This window comes from Artemia franciscana, chromosome 15 (genome assembly GCF_032884065.1).
Source record: "Artemia franciscana chromosome 15, ASM3288406v1, whole genome shotgun sequence".
In the NCBI taxonomy this organism is placed as follows: Eukaryota; Metazoa; Arthropoda; class Branchiopoda; order Anostraca; family Artemiidae; genus Artemia; species Artemia franciscana.
The window spans coordinates 24,314,120-24,339,751 of record NC_088877.1 but is presented as its reverse complement, the minus strand read 5'-3'; the positions used below and the strand labels follow the sequence as shown (position 1 = coordinate 24,339,751).

Sequence of the window (25,632 nt, the reverse complement as noted above, 5' to 3'; positions counted from 1 at the left end):
GCTTCGAATATTGGCAGACTTATCTTCCTATTCTTACAAACTTCTTCAGCTTTGAAATAACACCCTGGGCCTGGTCTACTCTACTCTTTACATCCTCACTACATTTCCCATCTTTAATAACAGTACTACCCAACGAAGTCAAGCAATCAACATGATCAATCTCCTGGTTAACTAAGATAATATCTCCATCTTCAGTTATTCTTAGTTTAGACGACTTATTAGTTTTAACGTTAGTTTTCAAACCTATTATTGCACCCTGAACTCTCAAAACCTCCAAAAATACATTCGTTTCCGAACAATTTTATATGGGATACTCAAGTCACATGCATAATCTACGCATAGGAGAGTTTTGCTTTCCCTTTTTATTCTATGCTGTCCCAGAGCCTTGGTCGTGTTTCTTAGAACAAAGTCAGTCATAAAAACCTGTAGAATTTAAATAAGCCACAACATTTCTCAATTCCTGATTCAACACCAGACCAGCTAATAATCTTACTTCCTACCTCAACCGTAGTAATACTTTTTTCATTAGATAGCATTAAGTTGGTTAACACATCGTCTCCCCATCCTAATACTACGCTGTTCGTCTCTTAAAACTTTATCTAAGCCATCTCTTAGTCTAAGAAGCATCATGATGCTAATTAATTTGAATCTTCCGGAAATCAAGCTAGAAACCAAAACCACAATAATCTACAGATAATATACATACGTTTAACCATACATACGTATAACATATTTTCAGAAGTCTTACGCAAATCAAACCCGTGAGTCCCAAAAATAACCTCAAAATACTGTGGATCTCATAGCAGGTCATCAATGGTTTAATGTTCTTATTTGCTTTATAATAGAGCTGTCAAGTTTTCGTTTAGTATTTGTCGATTTATGTCAATTTTAATTGCAAACAAATTAAATCTCAGTTGTCGAACTTAAATCACTCGGTAAACACGCCCAAAGACAAAGAACTACAATTTTCAGACATGTGCATCTGATAAGCTTGATGTCTGTGCTCTTCGGGGGCTGATTACACAGGAGCGAAACTAGGGAATAATTAATGCATACTAGCTTGTATAATCATCCAAGATTTTTAGTTTGCTGTATCCTTGGGGCATATAAAAATCTTGGATGAAACTTATTGTAATGGATTAAGTATACAATAAATACATGGCACTAATCACCACAAAGGTTATTATTCTTCTTAGTCACAGAAAATCGAACCTAAGGAGAGGTGCTCATTGGAGACAACCCCCCCCACCCTGCTGAAAATTCCACCTCATTCAAAATCGAGCAACATAAACAAATATTGAAAATAAAATAATAAAAGAAGAAGGAATTTGAAAATTTTCTACCAATATTCCAGAATTTGGACATAATGTGTGCTGTAGAATATCCGGTAGTATTTGTTTTCCATTTTCATTAATTTTCATTCTTTTTTCGTGTTTTTGGAGGTATATTTATCATAGCAGCGTAATATAAAGATTAAACAAAATAATTTCAAAATATGAAACGAGTGACAATTGTAGAAGATTTGTCCTACGATGAAAGTGCACAGAGACAACCGGCTGGGACTAAGAAGTACGCTGCTGATATTACAAATAAGCAGTTTTGGCATATACTGCTTCGATATGTAGCTTAGCACATCAAAGCAGACGTGAAGTTCCTGAGTGATAAGTTCCATAAACTTTGAAATATTTATTACCGTAAGCCAAACCTCTAACTCTCACAAATAACCTCAAAATACCGCAACATCACAAAAATTTTGAATTTTTTGTTCTTAAATTTCTGTGGACAAAATTCTGGTTGAATGCGTGCAAGACTGTAATTTAATATATTAATGAGAGGTAAATGAGGCAATTGAGAAATAAGTGGACCCAAAATTTGGCTGTAAAAATCCCAAGAAAAATTTGAGTTATATATCTATGACCTTAACCGTCAATTCGCTTTGGCAAGATGTTCAATTGCGTAAGATTTAATGTATTTCCGTTTTTATCACCAACAATTTAATAAGCTTGACAAGTTCATTTTTCTGTATGGCTGTTAGGAATTGTCATAAATGACTTTATACCAACTTTATGTTATTCAGTTGTATTTAAATTTTGAAAATACAACTTAAACAAGTGAAAATAATTGTTATGGCATGAAGTGTTGGTGTCATAATCAGTAGTGGATTGCCACCGCCAGAACCATATCCATGGTTTTGTCTGAGGGTGGGATGTGGGGAGGGTTAGTTACCAAAATAATTTTTTTTGGGAGGTCAGGGATTTAACCTGTGTTTTTGAAACCTATTCACTGGTCGGAGCAGTATATTTTAGCCCTTTTTTAAGACACAGTCTTTTTTTGGAAATTTTTGCAGTCAGTTTACTATTCAGATAAATATTTATATGGCAGCTGTGCTTGAACTAGGTAACCGCACCTTCCGCACCCCTAGGTAACCCTTACGTCAATCACGTATCTACGACATCTGCTTATTCTATCCACCGATTTCCCCCTCCAACTCCCCCCAGTGTCAACAGATCTGGTCGGGATTTGAAATAAGAGCTCTGAGAAATGGATTCCTTCTAAATATCAAATTTCATTAAGATCTGGTCACCTGTTCTTAAGTTAAAAATACCTCAATTTTTCTAATTTTTCCAAATTAACACCCCCCCAGCTCCTCCAAAGAGAACAGATCTGTTCCAATTATGTCAATCATCTAGAACTTGTGCTTATTCTTCCCATCAAGTTTCATCCCGATCTCTCCACTCTAAGCGTTTTCCAAGATTTCTGTTTCCCTCCTCCAGCCCCCTATGTCCCCGGATCCAATTCGAGTCCAAAATGGAGCATTTGAGACATAAGATACTTCTATATATCAAGTTTCATTAAGATCCGATCACCTATTCATAAGATAAAAATGCCCCAATTTGCACGTTTGCCAAGAATTCCGGTTTCCCCCTTCAACTCCCCTCAATGTCACAGGATCTGGTCGGAATCGAAAATAAGAACTTTAAAGCACAAGATCCTTCTAAATATCCAATTTGATTAAGATCTGATCACCGTCCGTAAGTTACAAATACCTCATTTTTCCGAATTACCACCCCTCCCCAACTCCACCAAAGAGAGCGGATCCGATCCGGTTATGTCAGTCATGTATCTTAGACTTGTTTTTATTCTTCCTATCCAGTTTCATCCTGATCTCTCCGCTTTAAGTATTTTCTAATATTTCCAGTCCCCCCCAACTGTCCCCGTCCCAATGACGCTGGATCCGATTGAGATTTAAAATTAGAGATCTGATTTACGAGGTCCATCTAAATATGAAGTTTCATGAAGATCCGATCACTCTTTCGTAAGTTAGAAATACGTCATTTTTTCTAATTTTTCAGTACTAACCCTCCCCCCCCAATTCCTAGAAATAGAGCTGATCTGTTCCGATTATGTCAATCACGTATATAAGACTTCTGCTTATTTTCCCACCAAGTTTCATCCCGATCCCTCCACTCTGAGCATTTTCCAAGAGCTTAGGTTCCGCCCCCCAACATCCCCTTCACCGGATAAGGCTGAAATTTAATATAAGAGCTCTGAGACATGATATCCTTCCAAACATCAAATTTCATTAAGATCCGATCACTCCTTCCTAAGCTAAAAATACCTCATTTTTCTAATTTTTCAGAATTAACCCTCCCACTCTCCCAAAGTACTAATAAACCAAAGTACATGTTTTAAGTACTAATAAAGAATGTTAAATTATTCCACAATCCGGGAGTGAGAGAGCATTAGAGGAGTAGTTAGAAACAGTACTAAATGCGTAAATTTTAAGGCTTCACCTGCTCATAGTGTCAAAAATAAAACTTGCTGATAGCGGAGTTTTTGAAACGTAAAGGCAGCGAAGTTAACTGATTAAACACGATTGAGGGAAAGGGGGAATCACATGGTGATTTTAGGATTACTTTAACTAAACCTTTTCATAGTGAAGGTGTTACAAAGGTAATAATTTGATTTGAGTAGAAAGCACATTGCTAAGAACGATGATATTTATCAGACTAAGAACTACTCTAGGTAAAGTTCTGAGAAAAGAGCGGAGGGGGGGGGGGTGCATCGATCTAATTTATGCTCTTGGATTCACAATTGAGACGTTTCTGAATCATCACACTCCCTTAGTCCTCACTTTTATGGATTATGAACAGAAGTTTAATTCAACTGATAGACGCGCTTTACTGGTGGTCGTACCCTAGTATGGTATACTATCATATGGTATACTAGTATGGTATACGAGGCATGGTATACTATACCTCGCTATGGTATACTAGATCAGCATATTGAATTGACAAGGGCTGTACAAAAAAAAAAATAATAATAAAAAACAAAGCTTATCTGAGGGAAGTAAAAAGTGATTTTGAAAGCTCAAACGAGCAAAAATTATTGCTTCACAGTAGACTGAGAAGAAAACTTCATAATCTATCTAATATATATATCGATAAAACTAGTGCAAATAGACCAACTGATGATATTTTCCTGTGTTCGTATGATTATAGAAAACAAGCACTTTACTTAAAGTACAGAACACTATAGGAGTCTAGCAAAGTAAAAGCAAAGCGAGGAAGGACACTTTCTCCACGTGAAATAAAAATTTCACTTAGAATCTATCAAAAGCTAGTCTGTAATAAATTTTTTTAGCCCTCTTTTTCGGCTAAATTTGTTGCGCTCTAAGATCCATTAAAAGAAACACCAGTGATATTTAATCTTAAAAGCGGGTTTTAAAAAAGGAACTGGTTGGGAGGAATACTTGCATTTGTTTATTTCATCTTTGAAAAGAACAATTTCAATTACTGCTCTATCTTTCAAAGCTTAGATTCACATCAGGTTCAAAATTCTAGCCCCCAAAACCCTTAGAAAACTTACCTTGGCTCTTAAGTAGGTCACCATTGAATGTGGGCTTGTAAATTCCGGTCCAAGGCCCATTGAAGTTAGAAAAGCAGTAGCTAAGGAAGAAGAGGCCACTTTGTTGATGAGACAGGTCATTGTTTGAAAGTTGCGAGCCAAGGAAAAATTAGTGATGTCTACTGTCTCCATTGGTGGATCTAAGAATAAATAGTTTTAGTTTTTTGAACCAACAGTAAAACCAAGTGCTTCAATACTCAGGTAGGGCTTCTGTGGATCTAAAGTTGGGGCAGCAACTTGCTTGCACCAATGCCCAAGAAATAAAAAAAAAACATCTAAAATTTGTTATTTTTGATTGTTAATTTAGTATTTAGGAGAACAATACCTGTTGCAGATAATTTTATGTCAAATCTGTTGGTTACCAATAGGAACATTACTCGCAAAAGCTGCTTTAATGGTAAAGGCAAGTCAATAGTTTAGACAGAGGAAAGAAGGAAATAACATTTGTTTATATAATACTTCCACCTGCCCGTCCCCTCCCAAGAGCCAGAAATGTAAAACCAGAACAATAGAATATAAATTAACGAGGTTGCTAGGACCAAAAAGAAATGCACGAAAACTTCACCCTTTCTGAAAACCAAAATTAGAAAAAAAACGTTAAGAGTTGATTTCCAATTCATTGGATTTCCTAAGGTACCGGGATTAGCAAACTACTATTTTGACTTTAGATGGCTTTGGATCATCTCTTACTATTATTTTATTTCTTAGTTCTTGCTTAAGGGGGTTCGACGTATTCGCTCGGAAAACCAAAACCTAACCTAAACACCAAAGTCCAAAAACCTAACTCGTGGCCTCTCTGACAATGAAAAGTTTAGCTAATTTTAAACATAAAAGACAGAAGGACAAATTGATGTTTTAGAAGGGTTTTTAGAGCAGTCTTAGCAAAGTGTTTAGCACACTAGACTTGAAATCCCGTGTCCATAAGGACACGAGTCCGAGTCCCATTCAATGCCCCAGGTCGCATCAATACCCCAAAGACACTAAGAATGAATAAAGTACAAAGAACAATATCTTTAACTTCACCAAAATTAACTTAAATTCCAGAAATTTTATTACTGAACTATCTACAAGTTCACTTATTTGACTATTTGAAGGTATTCTTTTATGGTCAATTTTTTTTCCAGAAATGAAAAAAATGCATTTCTTCCTATTCAAAAGATTTTAAAACTAAATTATTTTACTGTTTGTTGTCATTTTTTTTTTCGTTCGAGAATAGATAAACATGGAATTTTTACTTAGAACTATATCACTTGACAATTCTTCTGTTCAAGAACAAACAAACTATAATTTTGGTTGTATATCATAAATCGAACTGGGATATTTGACAATTTGTATTCATTTTTTTTTAGTGGCATGGAAAAATACAATTTTTGCTCATGTAGCAGATTTATAAATAGTATCTTTAGCTGTTTGCGATCTTTCTTTTGCTTATCAATATCTAAACATGCACTTTTAGCTATAAATTAGACTTGAACCTGCTGTATTGGACTATTCGTGGTCATTCTTTTGTCCAGGGATGAATAAACACGAAATTTATCCAAATACCATATGCTTAAAACTATTTTTTTTTTATTGTTTGCTATCAATCTTTGTCCAGGAATAGAAAGACACAAAATTGGCTTACATAAAATAAATAAAAACAGTTTATTTGACTATTTGTGGTCTTTTTATTTTCTCATGGAATGGATAAACAGGCAATCTTGTTTATACAGAATACTGAAAACTAGTTTATTTGACAATTTTATGGCATTCTCCTGTTCCAGGTACAACATAAATACGACATTGGCTATATATTATACTTTAAACCAGGTTATTTGACCAGTTGTGGTCATAGTTTTTTCCAGAAATGAAATGCAATGAATTTTGTTGATTCAGCAAATTTAAAGGACTATTTGTGGTCATTATTTTGTTCATGTTTGAATAAACATACAATTTAGGCTATAGATCTTGCTTGGAACTAGTTTATTTAACTATTTGCGGTCATTGTTTCGTCAATGAATGGAAAAAACAGAAGATATCTATTCCTGGAAAAAATATAGTGGAGATAAAATTTTCACTAACTTAAAATAAGATGGCTTAAATACAGCACATTTAAAACTAGTACATTTGACTTTCTGGGATTTTTCTCTGTCCAGGAATGGTTAGATAACACATTTTACTTACGTATAGGATACATTTTCCATTGAATTTTTTTTGCATTTGCTGCTGTAAAACATAAATTGTGTTATTTTAACCCATTTCAACACACAGTATAATTAATTAATTAATTAAAAACATTAATTACTATAATTGCAAAAAACGGCTTTATAACTTATTTAACAATAAATATCCTTCAGAGCCATAGTCGTTGCTTGTGGCGTCAAACCGGCATTATTGTTGCTAGGTCTTTTTTTTTTACAAGAAAAAGTAGCAATGCTGTCACCTGACCTTGCTGAAGCGGGGATGGATCCCAGTGTTATCTATTGCGAAAAAGAACATCAATCTAGTGACGTTCTAGTACCTTTAGGTAAAATAAATATACGATTTTCAATTAAAGTTAATTTATTAAAACTTGTGTCCAATATTGTCGATAGAGGTTATTTCAGCAGGTAGACCCCCCCCCTCTGGAGAAAATACTTTTAAAACGCTGAAAGGCGCGCCTATTTGTAACGTATTAGCAATTCTTTTTACCTTGGTTGGAGGTGTACCATCCTAAACTAAGTCTGCTCAAAAACACAACTTAGGTCATATTTTTTTGGTTTATTGAGGCATGATGGGCTTTAGAAAGGATTGCAATGTATGAATCTAGCCAGGAGCTGCTGATGAGGGAACATAGCATGAGCTCTAATTTTACCCCTTTCTGCCGAGACCTACTTTAAAATAAGGAGCAAATATGGGTTTTTCTTAGTTCTTGCACATAGTAAGCTTAAGTTTTTTGCCTGATGCCCCTTCAAGTAAAATCCAACCTATAGATACGTAAATCTATCGATATAAAAGTATAGCCAATACTGATTTTAAGTAAATGCTAAAAAAAATACCTTCTTTGTAATCAGGTATAAGTGTCCTTGGTAAATATGCCGTTCTGTTTGTGTTATATTTAACTCCAACATCAAATTTCTTACATATGCTTTCTACTCGCTTCCTCCTTCTGCGAAACTCATCTTCTCTTTCCTCAGTCCAAGACTCAAGCTTTCTATTATCACTTTCTAATTCCATTAAGAAGTTCTCATCTACATCCATCTCTTTAAATGCCATTATTTCCGCTCCCCCGTTATAAGACGGGAATCTTATGGGATTCTTATCTTCCGACTTTTCATATGATGCCACCATCGTTGGCTTATTTTTCAATCCTCGAATTTTCACAAAATTGACACTCTCTTCCCCTTTTATGTCACTCTTCCAGGCAGCTAAGAAGAAGCTTGAGCACAACATGATAACAAAAGTTAGCACTAAGAATCTTTTCCAGCACAGTAAAAAGCAATGCTTTCTCAATAGGCATTTGAAGCGAAGCATCTTAGTAAATGAATTCCGCTGTTAAATTAAGCTTTGGCATACCTGGTCCAGTTTTGAAGCAAGATTAAGCATTCTGAAGCAGGTGAAATGACGACAAAATAACCAGTATGGTTTGAGAAGCTGGGTGTCTTTTTTCTCACTTTTTAATTGTTTTAGTAAAGGGACATACGGGTAAATAGCAAAAAGACAGCGGTTTTTAAACCAAACAGTTTTAGCAGATGTTTGAAAAAATAACTGCTGTAAAGTTCAGTTTTTATGAGGTAGCAAAGATTTCAGGTTTTGCAACACAAAGTAAAAGATTGAAAGAGGGCTCGTGGAGAAAAAATCTGGGTACATGGATAATTGGAGAGAAAAATCCACAAGGAACGCTTAATTATCCCCCCCCCCTAAGGCGAACTTATGGAAAGCAAACATGTCTTTTACAAATTTTCAATCAGATGAGGGCAAGCGTACATAACAAATTCTTGAGGATTTTAGTCTCCAGTTTTTTTTGTTTTTTTTTAAAGAAGCTAAGTTTGAAAAGCAAATCTTTTTAAATAAAAAGTAAATGTTGCCATTACGATTAAAATCAAACATAAATTATCCTATATATGAGGGTTAATGCCACTACTAGAATAAAAATAAAGATGGGGTTTAATAAGGTGAACAAACTGGACAAAAAAAATGGATGTTTTCTTAGGATTTCTTTATTTCCTTCCTTTCTTCAGTGTTATGAGAGAAAGTTTCTAAGAAAAATGTACACATTTCTGATCGATACTCGGAATGAAACAAACTAGATGAAAATAAAATTAAAGAAAACAACTCAAAAAGTAGAAAAGAAACAAACACCTAAATTGGAAGAATTAGAAAACATAACAATGGGTAAAAAAACGAATAACAGATAAAATAAACTTTATTAAATAATGTAAAAGCCAAAAAACCTAACTCAAAAGCTATCCACCACATACCATAAAACTCCATTCTTGTTTTTTCTTGGGGGGGGGGGTATTCGTTATTATGACCGACCAATTTGGCTTCACAAAATTATCTTTACTGCGACTCCTTTAACCCTTTTTTTATCGCTAAAGTTTGTCTAGTGTTTTAATTGTAAGCATTTTATAGTGCAAGAAGTGTAGCCAACTGGTAATTCCGAGCATCTTATTTGCTGAATATTACAAGAATGAATATTACAAGCATATCAGCATTTAACCCATACCCAATCAGTAATTATTTCCTGTCCAATTCACAAACTGATTTGCAATTTGTATTTCAACATTTGATTTGAAAATTTCATTATTTAATGCAAATACAGATAAATAATCCATTTTATTTTCAAAGCTATAAAAAAAATTGTGTAACATTCCTTTTGTGCTAGAGAATTGTAGCACAAGGCAGGGTAGGGGTCAGGGGGCTCGGGGATTTGCAACCTCCCTCATATACGTGATAATTTCTATGTTTGTAATTTTAATGTCGTTTTTTACTATATATTGTATGGACTTTATGTGATACTGTATAAGCCATATGTTTTCAATCGTGGGATTGATCGGTCATTGTCCAAAATGCCCAGGCGCTGTAAAAATTCGCCGGGATAAAACTATATCCGTAAATAGAGTCTAAAGGGGGCATAATTTGCTTTGGGGCGGATAGCAACTCACCCTTCCAGAGTTTGGTTTCCCCCCATACCCCAGTTTGCCCCGCCCCTCTCAGCTGGAACTTATTTTCTTCAAAAATCTTGTCAAAACTAAGGTAAGCCTGCATAATTCAAGCATCTACAGAAACGCGTCAGTTTTCTTTATTATATCTTTACCGTTATGGTACTATATGGCTCATTTTTCATTTTTCGGAATGATTTTTACTATATTTTGGAAAATTGGCTCCAATTTTGCCCCTCCCCAAAGGATTCTTACAAAATCAAGCCACTGTTGTCTCGATTAGGAAATTTAACTGATCAGGGGTTATGAACAACGGTGGAAACGGTTCTGAAAAGATCAAAAAGTTTTGCTTTCAAGATCGAAGTCATCAAGAATCAAACAGTTCGTGCTAACGAACTGTAGTAAGGAGCGACCCGGCTCAATAGTAACGGAAACTCTAAAAAATGGAATTTTGATACCAATAGTTTCATCAAAAGAATTGCATTTTTATGATGATTTCAAGTATATAAGTTTCATCAGATTTAATCTTACCCATCAAAAGTTACGAGCCTAAAAAAAATTTGCCGAATTTTATAAAATAGGGGGAAACACCCCCTAAAAGTCATAAAATCTTAACGAAGATCACAAAATCAGATTTAGCGTATCAGAAAACTCTACTGTAGAAGTTTCAAGCTCCTATCGACAAAAAATGTGGAATCTTGTGGTTTATTTGTTTCTTTGTTGTTGTTTTTTTCCCCAGGGGTGATCGTATCGACCCAGTGGTCCTAGAATGTCGCGAGAAGGCTCATTCTAACGGAAATTAAAAGTTCTAGTGCTCTTTTTTAGTGACCACAAAAATTAGAGGGCACCTAGGCCCCCTCCCACGCACAGTTTTTCCTCGAAGTTACCAGGTCAAGATTTTGAGATAGTCATTCTGTTCAGCTTAGTCAAAAACTCAATACCCAGTTTTTGGTGATGACATCATCCCCCACACTCCCCGGGGGAGGGGCTGCAAGTTACAAACTTTGACCATTGTTTAAATATAGTAATGGTTATTATGAAGTGTACAGACGTTTTCAGTGGGACTTTTCCGTGTTGGGGTGGGATTGGGTCGGGGGATGGGGTTACATGGGAGGATCATTCCAAGGAGGAATTTATCGTGAGGGAAGGGAATTTCCATGAAGGGGGCACAGGATTTTATGGCATTATTTAAAAAAAAAACAATGAGAATATAAATATTTCTTTCAACCGGAATTAATAAGCAGCATTAAAACCTAAAACGAACAGAAAATTTTACGCATACAAGGAGGTTCGTCTCCTCCACAATACCTTGCTCTTTACACTAAAGTGTTTTTAGTAGTTTCAGCTATTTATTCTACGGCCTTTGTAATTCAGGGGGTCATTCTTAAAGAATTGGGACAAAATTCAAGCTCTAGTTTAAAGAGCGAGGTATTGACGAGGGGGTGAGCCCCTTATATATGTAATAAAAAAACACAAATATTGAAGGTCATTACGTAAGTTAATTCGTAAGTTACATATATTTATTACTAACAAAAAATTTCGTAAAAAAAAATTCTAGTTGCATTTTTAAGTAGCTAAAAATCGGAGGGCAACTAGACCCCTTCCCTGCCACTTTATTTTTATCAAAATCGTCCGATCAAAATTATGAGAAAGCTATTTAGCAAAAAAAAAAAAAAAATAATGTACAAATTTTGTTTTAATTATTCATGTGCGGTGAGCCAGAATCAAAACATGCCTTAATTCAAAGACGTTGAGAAATTAAATATAAAAAACAAGTTTTTTTTAACTCCAAGTAAGGAGCAACATTAAATTTAAAACGAACAGAAATTGTTCCGTATATGAAAGGGATTGTCCCTTCCTCAACGCCTCGCTCTTTACGCTAAAGTTCTTTATTGTTTTAAAAAGTAGAGTTGTGACAAAGAGTCAAACCTTAGCGTAATGAGCCAGGCATTGAGAAGGGGACAACCCCTTTCATATACGGAACATTTTTCTGCTGGTTTTAAGTTTTAATGTCGCTCCTTCCTTGCAGTTAAACAACTTGTTTTTTATTGTTTTTTTTTATGACCGTGTTATTGCATGGTCAAGCCATATACGATAAATAAATGCTAAATAAAGACCGACCATCATCAATAGCGACCGAAACTTAAAGACTAGAATTTCGGAATAATTTATTCATCGTACGAAATATTTTTTTTTCTGCATCAAAATATGTACAAATTGTTCCGTTCGAAGCAACATGTCGGAAGGTATGAGCATACACACCTTTGCATGATATTTCGAAAAGTGGAGGAACATCGTCAAACGGTTGTGCAACTTTGATGGGAATAATCATTCCAATTCAACTAATCTGAGAAATTGGGAGGAGTTTCAACCAAAGAGAAAAAGAGAAATTATTGTCTTATTCATCCTTGTTAAAAATTGCGCTTTAGCTCGATTACTTTATTTTGCAAGCAAATCACGCTATTCGTTACGAATATTTCAGGCAGGGAAGCAAATAACACGCCTTTTCTACCAAATTTTCAGCGACTGAAAAGAGCGAAAAACCAAATTGGTTTTTTTTTGTAAAAAACATTAATCAAACAGTTCGTGGTAACGAACTGTAGTAAGGAGCGACCCGGCTCAATAGTAACCAAAACTCTAAAAAATGGAATTTTGATACCAAGAGCTATATCAAAAGAATTGCATTTTAATGCTGGTTTTAAATATATAAGTTTCATCAAGTTTGGTCTTACCCATCAAAAGTTACGAACCTGAGAAAATTTGCGTTATTTTAGAAAATAGGGGGAAACACCCCCTAAAAGTCATAGAATCTTAACGAAAATCACACCATCAGATTCAGCGTATCAGAGAACCCTATTGTAGAAGTTTCGAGCTCCTATCTACAAAAATGTGGAATTTTGCATTTTTTGCCAGAAGGCAGATCACGGATGCGTGTTTATTTGTTTTTTTTTTTTTTTGTTTTTTTTTTCCCAGGGGTGATCGTATCGACCCAGTTGTCCTAGAATGTTGCAAGAAGGCTCATTCTAACGGAAATGAAAAGTTCTAGTGCCCTTTTTAAGTGACCAAAAAAATTGGAGGGCACCTAGGCCCCTCCCACGCTAATTATTTTCCCAAAGTCAACGGATCAAAATTCTGAGATAGCCATTTTATTCAGCGTAGTCGAAAAACCTTATAACTATGTCTTTGGGGACGACTTACTCCCCCACAGTCCCCGTGGGAGGGGCAACAAGTTACAAACTTTGACCTGTGCTTACATATAGTAATGGTTATTGGGAAGTATACAGGCGTTTTCAGGAGGATTTTTTTGGTTGGGGGGAGGGGTTGAGAAGAGAGGGATATGCTGGGGGAACTTTCCATCGAGAATTTGTCATGGGAGAAGAAAACTTCCATGAAGGGAGAGCAGGATTTACTAGCATTATTTAAAAAAAAAATTAAAAAATAAATGTTAAAAAGCTTTTTCAGCTGGAAGTAAGGAACAGCAATAAAACTTAAAACAAACAGAAATTATTACCCATATAAGGGGCTCACCTCCTTATGATACCTAGCTCTTTACGCTAAAGTATTTTTAGTAATTTCAACTATTTATTCTACGGCTTTTGTGATTCAGGGGTCATTCTTAATGAATTGGGATAAAATTTAAGCTTTAGTGTAAAGAGCGAGGTACTGACGATGGGGCAAATCCCCTCATATATGTAATAAAAACATGAGAATACAAAAGTTCTTTACGTAAGCTAATTTATAAGTTACGTAAATCTTTTACCAATAAAAAGATTCGTAAAAAAATCAAAAGTTCTAGTTGCCTTTTTAATTAACCAAAAAATCGGAGGGCAACTAGGCTTCGCCCCCGCTCTTTTTTTCTCAAAATCATTCGATCAAAATTATGAGAAAGCCATTTAGCCCCCCCCCCCAAAAAAAATATGCAAATTTCGTTTTGATTATTCCTCTGCGGAGAGCCAAAATCAAAACATGCATTGATTCAAAAACGTTCAGAAATTAAATAAAAAAAACGAGTTTTTTTAACTGAAAGTAAGGAGCGACATTAAAACTTAAAACGCACAGAAATTACTTCGTATATGAAAGAGGCTGCTTCCTCATCAACGCCCCGCTCTTTACGCTAAAGTTTTTTACTGTTTTAAAAAGAATAATTGAGAGAAAGAGTCAAACTTTAGCGTAAAGAGCGGGGCGTTGATGAGGAAGCAGCCTCTTTCATATACGAAGTAATTTCTGTGCGTTTTAAGTTTTAATGTCGCTCCTTACTTTCAGATAAAAAAACTCGTTTTTTTTATTTAATCAAATCACAAGAACGAACAGCTTTTGAGAAACAAGATATTCTTACTAGTAAACTATCTATTTCTCTGTGTTTCAACGATTTACAGGAATGCGAAAGTTAATATGATTCCTGAGAAGGATAGCAATCGGTGCATGAATGTTTTGCAGTGATAGGGGAGATGATAACCAGCATTGAGTTCTAAGACATTAGAAGGGGGCCCCGTACAAACAGTAATCAAGGAAACGGGATATAATCAAACAGTAATAAGTTCAAGAATCATCAACAGGCAAAATAATAATTGAGAGAATTAAATTGAGAGAAAATAGCGCTAAATAGGCGAATACTGAGAATGATTAATTAAAATAAAGAGACTGGCCTAATTTATTTTATGACCGCATGCTATCAAACTCATCAGAGAGAAACCACCAAACCTTTACAATCGTCGCTGCTTTGTTTTGTTTATAATAGATTTGTGTTTCTCTACAAAATGGAATTCGTTGGTTTTTGCTTCATTTGTAGCAATTTATTAGGTGTCAGTGAAAAAAAATTCTTGAGCTTTATTGTTTGTCTGTTTAATCATTCTATAAAAGAAAACCACAAATGCGTTGACAAAAGCGAATTTTTGTCTTTTTTTTCTACCCACAAATTTCTCTTTCTCTAAAATCGACGGAGGGTTTCAGTTGCCGAATTGATTAACTTTTAAGGCTTTTATGGATTAGCTGGGATTCCTTATCACTATTTTTTTTTTATTTGTGAATATTAAACTTTGTTTTTGCATTTATTTATTTTTTTGCACAAGAGTAAAGCTATGGACAGATAAGCCTTGTTTTCCCAATGCTGACCAAAGGTCTGCGTAGCGCTTGTACCGATTTCCTGATACTCTGCCTTTGGACGGGACTGAAATGCGTGATTGGTGGGATATCATTCGACGCTTCCCGTGTTTCTCCCCAGATTTCTTCAGGCGCTCATTTGGAGCTAGGTTGGCTTTGGCTGAGCTGGCAGAGCCACTTCACCGACCCCTGTTCCAAACCTAATGCTCAATCACCAAAGACATCAGTACTTGAACCCCTGATCTAACGGAAACAGGATTTCAAGTAGAGCGTGCTTACAATTGGGCTAGCCGTTTTGACGCTAAATCGCTGAAAGCAGAATAAATCAATATCTGAGTAGCTGAATTTAAAATGTATTTAAAGTAATTCTTTCTTTATTTTTAACTAAAATCTTATTCTAGATCATATATATATATATATATATATATATATATATATATATATATATATATATATATATATATATATGCAGATCCGTCGTTGAGGGGGGGGGGCAAGGGGGCAGCTCCCCCCCCCAATAATTTGGAAAAACCCTTAATTTATTATGTAGCTTTCAAACTGTTGGTCGTTTTAAAGTGTAAAATTTGCTCTTTCCTTAGGCAGATAATTTTTAATAATAAATCCCTCCTCTTTTTTAATATGAGGGAAACGAGAAAAACTGGGGTCTAATAAACTTCAGATTATGTTCTACAGTAATATTTTCCTAATTGAAATCAGATTGAAAGCCTTTGAAACATAATCATCAAGTAAAATGCGAGCCTACTTTATGGCAAAATTGAAAAACGTCCTATTTTTTTTTTTTTTCGCATTATGTCCTCAGTTTATTATTTTCTCTGATATTTAAAGTACTTTTACTTCCTAAAACCTATCACTTAAAGATTAGATTCTCTTGTTTTAAAACTTTCAAAAGTGGAAATGAATGCACCCTCTACATCTACAAACAGGACAGAGATGGAATCATTGATGAATAAAGTCGATATACAGTGAATGTAATTTCCTGGATGAAAAAGGAAATAATATGAAAACAAATAAGACTTTGTGCTTTTTATAATGGTACTTGTACTACAACTAGATAAGTCAAATCGGTTGAAGTTTGGTTTTGGAAATTTTGTAGTGGGGGATCTGCTCCAGGAATCAATTAATTATTACAATTTTTATTTCCAGTATTTAATTGAAACTCTGATTCTCTTATTTGTCATTGAAATGCTAATAAGCACTGATAACGTCATGTTCCCTATGTTCCGGTTTCACAAAATAACCCATAAATATAGGACTGCCTCTATGTACAATACCATGTTAACTCGCTTTTCCATGCTGAATTGCTTCTCTAAATATTTCTTTTAACCAGTTCCACAAAAGAATTGACATAAATGTAATGAGGATTATCACTGTTATTAGTCGTATTTCACACAACACTAAAACGCTTGTTGCCTGTGAAGGGAATTAGAGACATAAAAACGATTTTAGTGCACCCCCCCCTGGAACTGTATACCCACCATACCCTGATGAAGACAACAAAACAATGTATATGATTTTTACAGAATTTGTTTTCTTAAACAAAGCTAAAAAGGGAAAGGTAATTTCTAAACTCTAGGAGTAAATTTTCCCTTCCAATTACCATCCCTGGCATTTTTTAATTTATTTAAGGTATCTGCCGTAATAATGCCAAGAATTGCTCAGATGTTCTGGATATTCTTTGTCAAACAATTCCGAATGGTTAAGGTAATGATTCTAATTTTGTTTTAATATTAATTTAATTTTAATATTTTAATATTTTTCGAATATTTTCAAATTTGAAGCACAGTCGCTATTTAATTTTGGGGAATATGTCACAGTATAATGTTACGCAATCTATGGAGTACTTCAAGTTATCCTGTATTAAAAAAAACAACAAGTTTTTAAACTACAAGTAAGGAGCGACATTAAAACTTGAAACAACCAGAAATTATTCCGTATATGAAAGTGGTTCTCCCCTCCTCAACACCTCGCTCTTTACGCTAAAGTTTGACTCTTTCTCACAAATCTAATTTTTAAAACAATAAAAACTTTTATTACATATATGAAGGGGTTTGCCCCCTCGTCAATACCTCGCTCTTTACAGTAAAGCTTGAGTTTTGTCCCGATTCTTTAAGAATAACCCCTGAATCCCAAAGGCTGCAGAATAAATAGTTGAAATTACTAAAAATACTTTAGCGTAAAGAGTGAGGTATTGTGGTGGAGACGAAACCTCTTATATACGTAATAATTTCTGTTTGTTTTATGTTTTAATGCTGCTCCTTATTTCCAGGTGAAAAAACTTTTATTTATTTATTTTCTTATTGTTCTTTTTAAATAATGCTAGAAAATCCTGCGGCCCCATCATGAAATTTCTCTTCCCTTATGATAAATTCCTCCATGAAAAGATCCTCCCATGTAACCCCCTCCCCCGACCCCCCTTTAACGTGAAAAGTCCCCCTGAAAATAACTGCACACTTCCCAATAACCATTACTTATGTTAACAATGGTCAAAGTTTGTAACTTGAAGCCCCTTCCTAGGGGCTCTGGGGGTGAAGTCGTCCCCAAAGACATAGTCATTAAGTTTTCGACTAAGCTGAACAGAATGGCTATCTAAAAATTTTCCTCTGGTGACTTTGGGAAAAAATATGCGTGGGAGAGGGCCTTGGTGCCCTCCAATTTTTGTGATCACTTAAAAAGGGCACTAGAACTTTTAATTTCCGTTAGAATGAGCCCTCTCGCGACATTCTAGGACAATTGGGTGGATACAATCACCTCTGAAAAATAAAACAAATTAACACGCATCCGTGATCCATCTTCTGGCAAAAAATACAAGATTCCACATTTTTGTAGATAGGAGCTTGGAACTTTTAAAGTAAAGTTTTCTGATACGCTTAATCTGATGGTGTGATTTTGGTTAAGATTCTATGACTTTCAGGGAGTGTTTCCCCTCATTTTCTAAATGAGGCGAATTTTCTCAGGCTCGTAACTTTTGATAGGTAAAATTAAACTTGATGAAACTTATATATTTAGTATTAGCGTAAAAATGCGATTCTTTTGATGTAACTATTGGTATCAAAATCCATTTTTTAGAGTTTCGGCTACAATTGAGCATGGTTCCACTGGGTCGATACGATCACCCCTGGGGAAAAAAAACAGCCAAAAAAAATAATAAAAAAATAAACACGCATCCGTGAATTGTCTTCTGGCAAAAATGCAAAATTCCACATTTTTGTAGATTGAAGCTTGAAACATCTACAGTAGGATTCTTTGATACGCTGAATCTGATGGCGTGGTTTTCGTTAAGATTCTATGAGCTTTAGGGGGTATTTCCCCCAATTTTCTAAAATAAGGCAAATTTTCTCAGGCTCGTAACTTTTGATGAGTAAAATTAAACTTGATGAGACTTTTATATTTAGACTCACCATAAAAATACGATTTTTTTATATAAGTGTTGGTATAAAAATTCCATTTTTTAGAGTTACGGTTACTATTGAGCCGGGTCGCTCCTTACTACAGTTCGTTACCACGAACTGTTTGATCTTTACTTAGACAGCGCTATTGCGCTACCCATGATTTTTGTTTCGGCCTAATGTGGCCTGCTAATATCAATGCTATTTACTAATGTAAATATACGATCCCGCAAACGAAACAATTTAATAACAATTATAAATACTATTTCAATAAATAACGTATATCAAAAGTTTAGTACAACAAATTACTCTTGCAGAGTCGAAATCCATTCAAAATTATGAGCAAATGAATGGCCAATCCCAGGGGTTATTAGAATAGAGCTTGGCTCAATTATGAGATTGAGTATCCTGTGCTGGGTGTGGGGATTAGGGGATATGTACTACACATTACTCGTGCTAGGGGATATGTACTACAGCATTAGTCGTGAATCTGGCTGAAAAAAGCCGAGTGTATATAACATTTACTTTCGCTTAAACGAAACTTTGTTTACGCTATATTACTACCGTCTGCAGCAGCTCATTGCTGACAATTTTAGTAAAAGCCTAGCATAAGCACTTATTTAAAAGATTGTTTAATGTGTGTTTATAATGTTCTGTGTAATGCTTTTAAATTCCTCATGTAGCGTGTTTGTTAAATAGTTACTTTTCATCACTACTGCTTCAATAGCAACCCCCCTCACACCTCTAATAAAAAAATTTAGCTATGCCTCTGCATATATATATATATATATATATATATATATATATATATATATATATATATATATATATATATATATATATATATATATATATATATATAGCCAATTACCGATGTTTCACTACTGATGCACGCTTAGGTGCAACAACTGATTTTATGTAACACCCAAAAAATTGTAGTGTTTGCCTCACTGTCAGTTACTATTGCGATGAGATCAGAAACACTACTGAGGAGGAAGTGGCAGAATAAAGATGAGAAGTGAAAGATTTTTTGGACGGAGATCCCATGAAATTGCAGAAATATATAATTGATCAGTAAAGACTGAATCAACTATTAATCCTTTTTTCACTCCAAACTCAACCGGGAATTATTCAATCTCTTTTCTGTAAACTCGAACTCGGCTCCTTGATCCCTTGTAGTATGCTTCAAGCAGTTCGACAAATTCCAGGGGCATTCCGTCATTTTCTAGAATCTTCCGAAGTTTTTGGCGAGTGACCGGGTCGAAGGTGGAAACTAAGTCCAGAAATATCAGAATCAGGGGCAGGTCATACCTTTCAAACTGCTGGATAATGAGGCGAAGTGCAAAAAATATTGCCAGCGCAGCCTCTACCAGGACGGAAACTGGCTTGGTTTTCACAGGTTCTTTTCTCAACACAGTCTAACCAGACACTAAAGGCATCGCGATTTTATTTTTCAAAATATGTATGCTTTTACTGCCTTACCTCACGTCGTTTTGAGCCACCAACAGGTGTATTAGACAAGACCAAATGTCAAAATGTCGTTGTTTCTGTGAAAAACAGCCGACATGTACCTACATGCTGTTCCTATGACCCTGTCATATGTATGCTTGAAAAATACGAAATTTGCTTAAAAGGAATATTTTGGCTATCAATAATATTCCACAATGTCCAAATACTCAGAGGTATCTCAAATAATTTAAAGAAGTAGAGCTCGTCTTGAAGAAACCACCAGATAAAAAAATGAAGAATCAAACGAAATAATTGAAGATAATATCTTTTTTTAGTTAAAAATCGAACTTGAGCTTCAGTTTTTAGCAAATAAAAGAAGAAAACTAATCATCGTTTGGATCCAAAATGTGAATAGTTTCTTGTAATTTACTTATAATTTACTCTTCATTTCAGAGCATCAGAAAATAAACTATGAACGGGTGTTCTTATCGTCCAGCTTTTGGCTCATCGGAAAAAATCGACGTGTTGTATATGGTTGCGAGCTTGTGTTGCCCCCAGCAAACTAACTCCAGCAGATATGTGCAACCCACTTAAAGATATAGGCCTCTGAATCACATACTATATGGAATCAATACACTTTCGCTTTTATTTTTTTAGTAATCTTCATTATTATGGTAAATTTATCTCTTTTCCTGTCGTTGCAATTAAGTTATGACAAATGAAACCAAACTGTTGTGCCCATATGGTTGCGAGCTTGTGCGCCCACCAGCAAACTAACTCCAGCAAATATGTGCAACCCACTTAAAGATATAGGCCTCTGAATCACATACTATATGGAATCAATACACTTTCGCTATTATTATTTTTTTAGAAATTTTCATTATTATGGTAAATTTATCTCTTTTCCTGTCGTTGCAATTAAGTTATGACAAATGAAACCACACTGTTGCGCCCATATGGTTGCGAGCTTGTGCGCCGACCAGCAAACTAACTCCAGCAGATATGTGCGACCCCCTTAAGATATAGACCTTGTAATCACATACTATATGCAATCAATACACTTTCGCTATTATTTTTTTTCTTAGTAATCTTCATTATTATGGTAAATTTATCTCTTTTCCTGTCGTTGCAATTAAGTTATGACAAATGAAACCAAACTGTTGTGCCCATATGGTTGCGAGCTTGTGCGCCCACCAGCAAACTAACTCCAGCAAATATGTGCAACCCACTTAAAGATATAGGCCTCTGAATCACATACTATATGGAATCAATACACTTCCGCTATTATTATTTTTTTAGAAATTTTCATTATTATGGTAAATTTATCTCTTTTCCTGTCGTTGCAATTAAGTTATGACAAATGAAACCACACTGTTGTGCCCATATGGTTGCGAGCTTGTGCGCCCACCAGCAAACTAACTCCAGCAAATATGTGCAACCCACTTAAAGATATAGGCCTCTGAATCACATACTATATGGAATCAATACACTTTCGCTATTATTATTTTTTTAGAAATTTTCATTATTATGGTAAATTTATCTCTTTTCCTGTCGTTGCAATTAAGTTATGACAAATGAAACCACACTGTTGTGCCCATATGGTTGCGAGCTTGTGCGCCCACCAGCAAACTAACTCCAGCAAATATGTGCAACCCACTTAAAGATATAGGCCTCTGAATCACATACTATATGGAATCAATACACTTTCGCTATTATTATTTTTTTAGAAATTTTCATTATTATGGTAAATTTATCTCTTTTCCTGTCGTTGCAATTAAGTTATGACAAATGAAACCAAACTGTTGTGCCCATATGGTTGCGAGCTTGTGCGCCCACCAGCAAACTAACTCCAGCAAATATGTGCAACCCACTTAAAGATATAGGCCTCTGAATCACATACTATATGGAATCAATACACTTTCGCTATTATTATTTTTTTAGAAATTTTCATTATTATGGTAAATTTATCTCTTTTCCTGTCGTTGCAATTAAGTTATGACAAATGAAACCACACTGTTGTGCCCATATGGTTGCGAGCTTGTGCGCCCACCAGCAAACTAACTCCAGCAAATATGTGCAACCCACTTAAAGATATAGGCCTCTGAATCACATACTATATGGAATCAATACACTTTCGCTATTATTATTTTTTTAGAAATTTTCATTATTATGGTAAATTTATCTCTTTTCCTATCGTTGCAATTAAGTTATGACAAATGAAACCAAACTGTTGTGCCCATATGGTTGCGAGCTTGTGCGCCCACCAGCAAACTAACTCCAGCAAATATGTGCAACCCACTTAAAGATATAGGCCTCTGAATCACATACTATATGGAATCAATACACTTTCGCTATTATTATTTTTTTAGAAATTTTCATTATTATGGTAAATTTATCTCTTTTCCTGTCGTTGCAATTAAGTTATGACAAATGAAACCAAACTGTTGTGCCCATATGGTTGCGAGCTTGTGCGCCCACCAGCAAACTAACTCCAGCAAATATGTGCAACCCACTTAAAGATATAGGCCTCTGAATCACATACTATATGGAATCAATACACTTTCGCTATTATTATTTTTTTAGAAATTTTCATTATTATGGTAAATTTATCTCTTTTCCTGTCGTTGCAATTAAGTTATGACAAATGAAACCAAACTGTTGTGCCCATATGGTTGCGAGCTTGTGCGCCCACCAGCAAACTAACTCCAGCAAATATGTGCAACCCACTTAAAGATATAGGCCTCTGAATCACATACTATATGGAATCAATACACTTTCGCTATTATTATTTTTTTAGAAATTTTCATTATTATGGTAAATTTATCTCTTTTCCTGTCGTTGCAATTAAGTTATGACAAATGAAACCACACTGTTGTGCCCATATGGTTGCGAGCTTGTGCGCCCACCGGCAAACTAACTCCAGCAGATATGTGCAACCCACTTAAATATATAGGCCTCTGAATCACATACTATATGCAATCGATACACTTTCGCTATTATTTTTTTTTCTTTGTAATCTTCATTATTATGGTAAATTTATCTCTTTTCCTGTCGCTGCAATTAACTTATGACAAATGAAACCACCATATTTTCACCATTTCAAAAAATACCATTTTCAATGAAATACAAATGATACTAAAGCTTTTTTTTAAAAATAGACAGACAGTGCAGAATTGTGTACGAGATCCGTTTGAAGAGAGATAACAACAGGAATATAGCTGGAATTAAAAATGAGATTAATGAAAACAGTGCAAAAGGAGATTTTCAGTAACTGAAGATTCATGTTGAATATTTTCTATTTAACTGTAACACGCTTGGCTCTAGCAGTCTCAAATTCTTTTATTTCAAATTTCCAATTTAAAAATTTAAGCATTTATTTTTATGGCTTTTCTAATAAATTACGTTCTTCAGTACCATTCTTAGTGTTTTCTTCTAGTTGGGGTAGCTCGACAACTTCGCCTGAAAAGAGTTTTTTAGTCATCAGTATCGATATTTTTTTAACTTCAGAACCATTAATATTTTAATTTTAATTTTATGTATTATCAACTTTATAAAAGAAATCTAATAATATTAGCTGCAACCCATGAACTGCACATATCACGAAGGTTTGCTGAAATCATTGAATCCTCAATGGAACTTGTAAGTTCACTTGGAAAAACTAAGATCAAGATTATTTTTACAAAGTTTGACTATTAGGGAATATTATTTAAGACTTTTTCTATAAGTTTTTAAGAGTTGAAATTTCGAGACATGAGAACTTCAAAAAACGTTGTCTAACGTTAGCCATAATCTAAAATCCTCATTGCGGTTTTCTTGAGAATAGGATTTATATTTATTGCATCAATAGAAAATCGTTTTGGATTTAAACATAAGCAAAAACAAATTTCAATCATTATTATTTGTCAAAATTACTTTTAAGACGTTAACAGATCTACAAAAGCTAATTTGTAACTAACTAATGTTATCTTATAAACAATATTAATAATTCCAACAATTTAGTAATAATTATAGTTCAAATAATACACAATAATTATATATACATATATATATATATAATAGATAATAATAATTTTAATAACTCAATAAAAATTTAAGAATAGTTTTAAGACTTGTCGAATATATAAGTGTTAAATATCACCAGGAAACAGAAACAACTAATTCATATTTCATCACGAATCGCAAGGAAACTAAAGTAGGCTGAAATCAGAGAAGATCTGCAGTTGATTTCTAAATTCGTAAAATCGATGTAAGGTACATAAAAAAGGCTATGAAAAAAAAAAGATGAAAAAAGCATGTTATTTCTTCCGCTTAGTGTAACCCTTTATTCCAATCGATCGTGTAAATAATTCAAACACTGAGTAACATGAATCAGAAAAAAATTCTTTGAAATAAAACAGGAATATATGCAGGTCTTTATATATTAAAATAAATGGTAAATATCTAGAGTCGTTGAAGTTGGATGAGAAGGAAATTAAGATAAAAGATACAGCGAATACTTCACAAGAATATTATTTATATGACACGAATTCGTAAATTTTTTCTTCGAAGTAACTTTATTAGAAAAAAGAAATCGAACGTGTTTACTTATGTTTAAATACCTTGGAACATTGCATATGAATAAGAAAAGAGGAATATTACCATTTAAAATCCCTAAAAAAGCTCCTATTGGCACTTGTTAACCTCCGCCCCTCCCCAATGAAATTTTCTAGTAAGGTTCATGAAGCCCTACCACGTTTTCCCACCTGTCTACCAGTAAGTATGTGAATGTAATATTTTATGCTACCTTGTTGAAAAATGTTGCAATAGGAGAGGCAATATTCCCTTCTCGAAGGCGTAAACCAAAATTATTCTCAGGAATGAAGAAGGTCTACCTCCTCACACCTCGCTCAAAACCCATGGTATATTTATCTAAAGACTCAGCGACTTTCGGATATTTGGGTATTAGCATACAACCTTTGAGGCATCTGGCACAAGCACTAATATCAATAAATGCTTCTCTAATTCTTTTCTGACAAACCACCTTGTGTTTTTTTTCCTTTTCAACTGATTCTTTATTTCTTATATTTTTTTTCTTTATTTTTATCAAATATCTCTGTTTTTATGATTAATCAGGTCCAATTCCAGGTCCCTCCCCAATGAAATTTCCTAGTAAGGTTCATGATGCCCCACCATGTTTTCCCATCTCTCTACCAGTAAGCATGTGAATGTAATATTTTATGCTACCTTGTTGAAAAATATTGTTGCAATAGGAGAGGCAATATTCCCTCCTCGAAGGCGTAAACCAAAATTATTCCCAGGAATGAAGAAGGTCTACCTCCTCACACCTTGCTCAAAACCCATGGTATATTTATCTGAAGACTCAGCGACATTTCGGATATTTGGGTATTAGCAGACAACTTTTGAGGCATCTGGCACAAGCACTAATATCAATAAATGCTTCTCTAATTCTTTTCTGACAAACCACCTTGTGTTTTTTTTCCTTTTCAACTGATTCTTTATTTCTTATATTTTTTTTCTTTATTTTTATCAAATATCTCTGTTTTTATGATTAATCAGGTCCAATTCCAGGTCCCTCCCCAATGAAATTTCCTAGTAAGGTTCATGATGCCCCACCATGTTTTCCCATCTCTCTACCAGTAAGCATG

At 34.5% G+C, this 25,632-nt stretch overlaps 2 protein-coding genes and 1 long non-coding RNA gene across 3 annotated transcripts in view; 1 reads left to right on the top strand and 2 right to left on the bottom strand.

Moving 5' to 3' along the window:
• The window catches only part of LOC136036224 (uncharacterized), an 87,665-nt gene extending 79,059 nt beyond the window's left edge, over positions 1–8,606 (bottom strand). Inside the window, exons 1-2 of the mRNA XM_065718321.1 lie at positions 7,926–8,606; positions 4,870–5,048 (exon numbers count right to left, since the gene is read on the bottom strand). Of these exons, the coding sequence (XP_065574393.1) occupies positions 4,870–5,048; positions 7,926–8,400 (654 nt within the window). The 5' untranslated portion in view covers positions 8,401–8,606. The remainder of the gene's footprint in view (positions 1–4,869; positions 5,049–7,925) is intronic.
• Positions 1–23,198, top strand: part of LOC136036228 (uncharacterized) — a 52,316-nt gene extending 29,118 nt beyond the window's left edge. The window contains exons 2-3 of the long non-coding RNA XR_010619668.1: positions 16,779–16,853; positions 20,441–23,198. This is a non-coding gene — a long non-coding RNA (uncharacterized LOC136036228). The remainder of the gene's footprint in view (positions 1–16,778; positions 16,854–20,440) is intronic.
• Positions 23,199–23,311: 113 nt separating this feature from the next.
• LOC136036225 (evolutionarily conserved signaling intermediate in Toll pathway, mitochondrial-like) overlaps positions 23,312–25,632 on the bottom strand; it is a 28,670-nt gene continuing 26,349 nt past the window's right edge. The window contains exon 6 of the mRNA XM_065718322.1: positions 23,312–23,446. Coding sequence (XP_065574394.1) covers positions 23,367–23,446 — 80 coding nt within the window. The 3' untranslated portion in view covers positions 23,312–23,366. The remainder of the gene's footprint in view (positions 23,447–25,632) is intronic.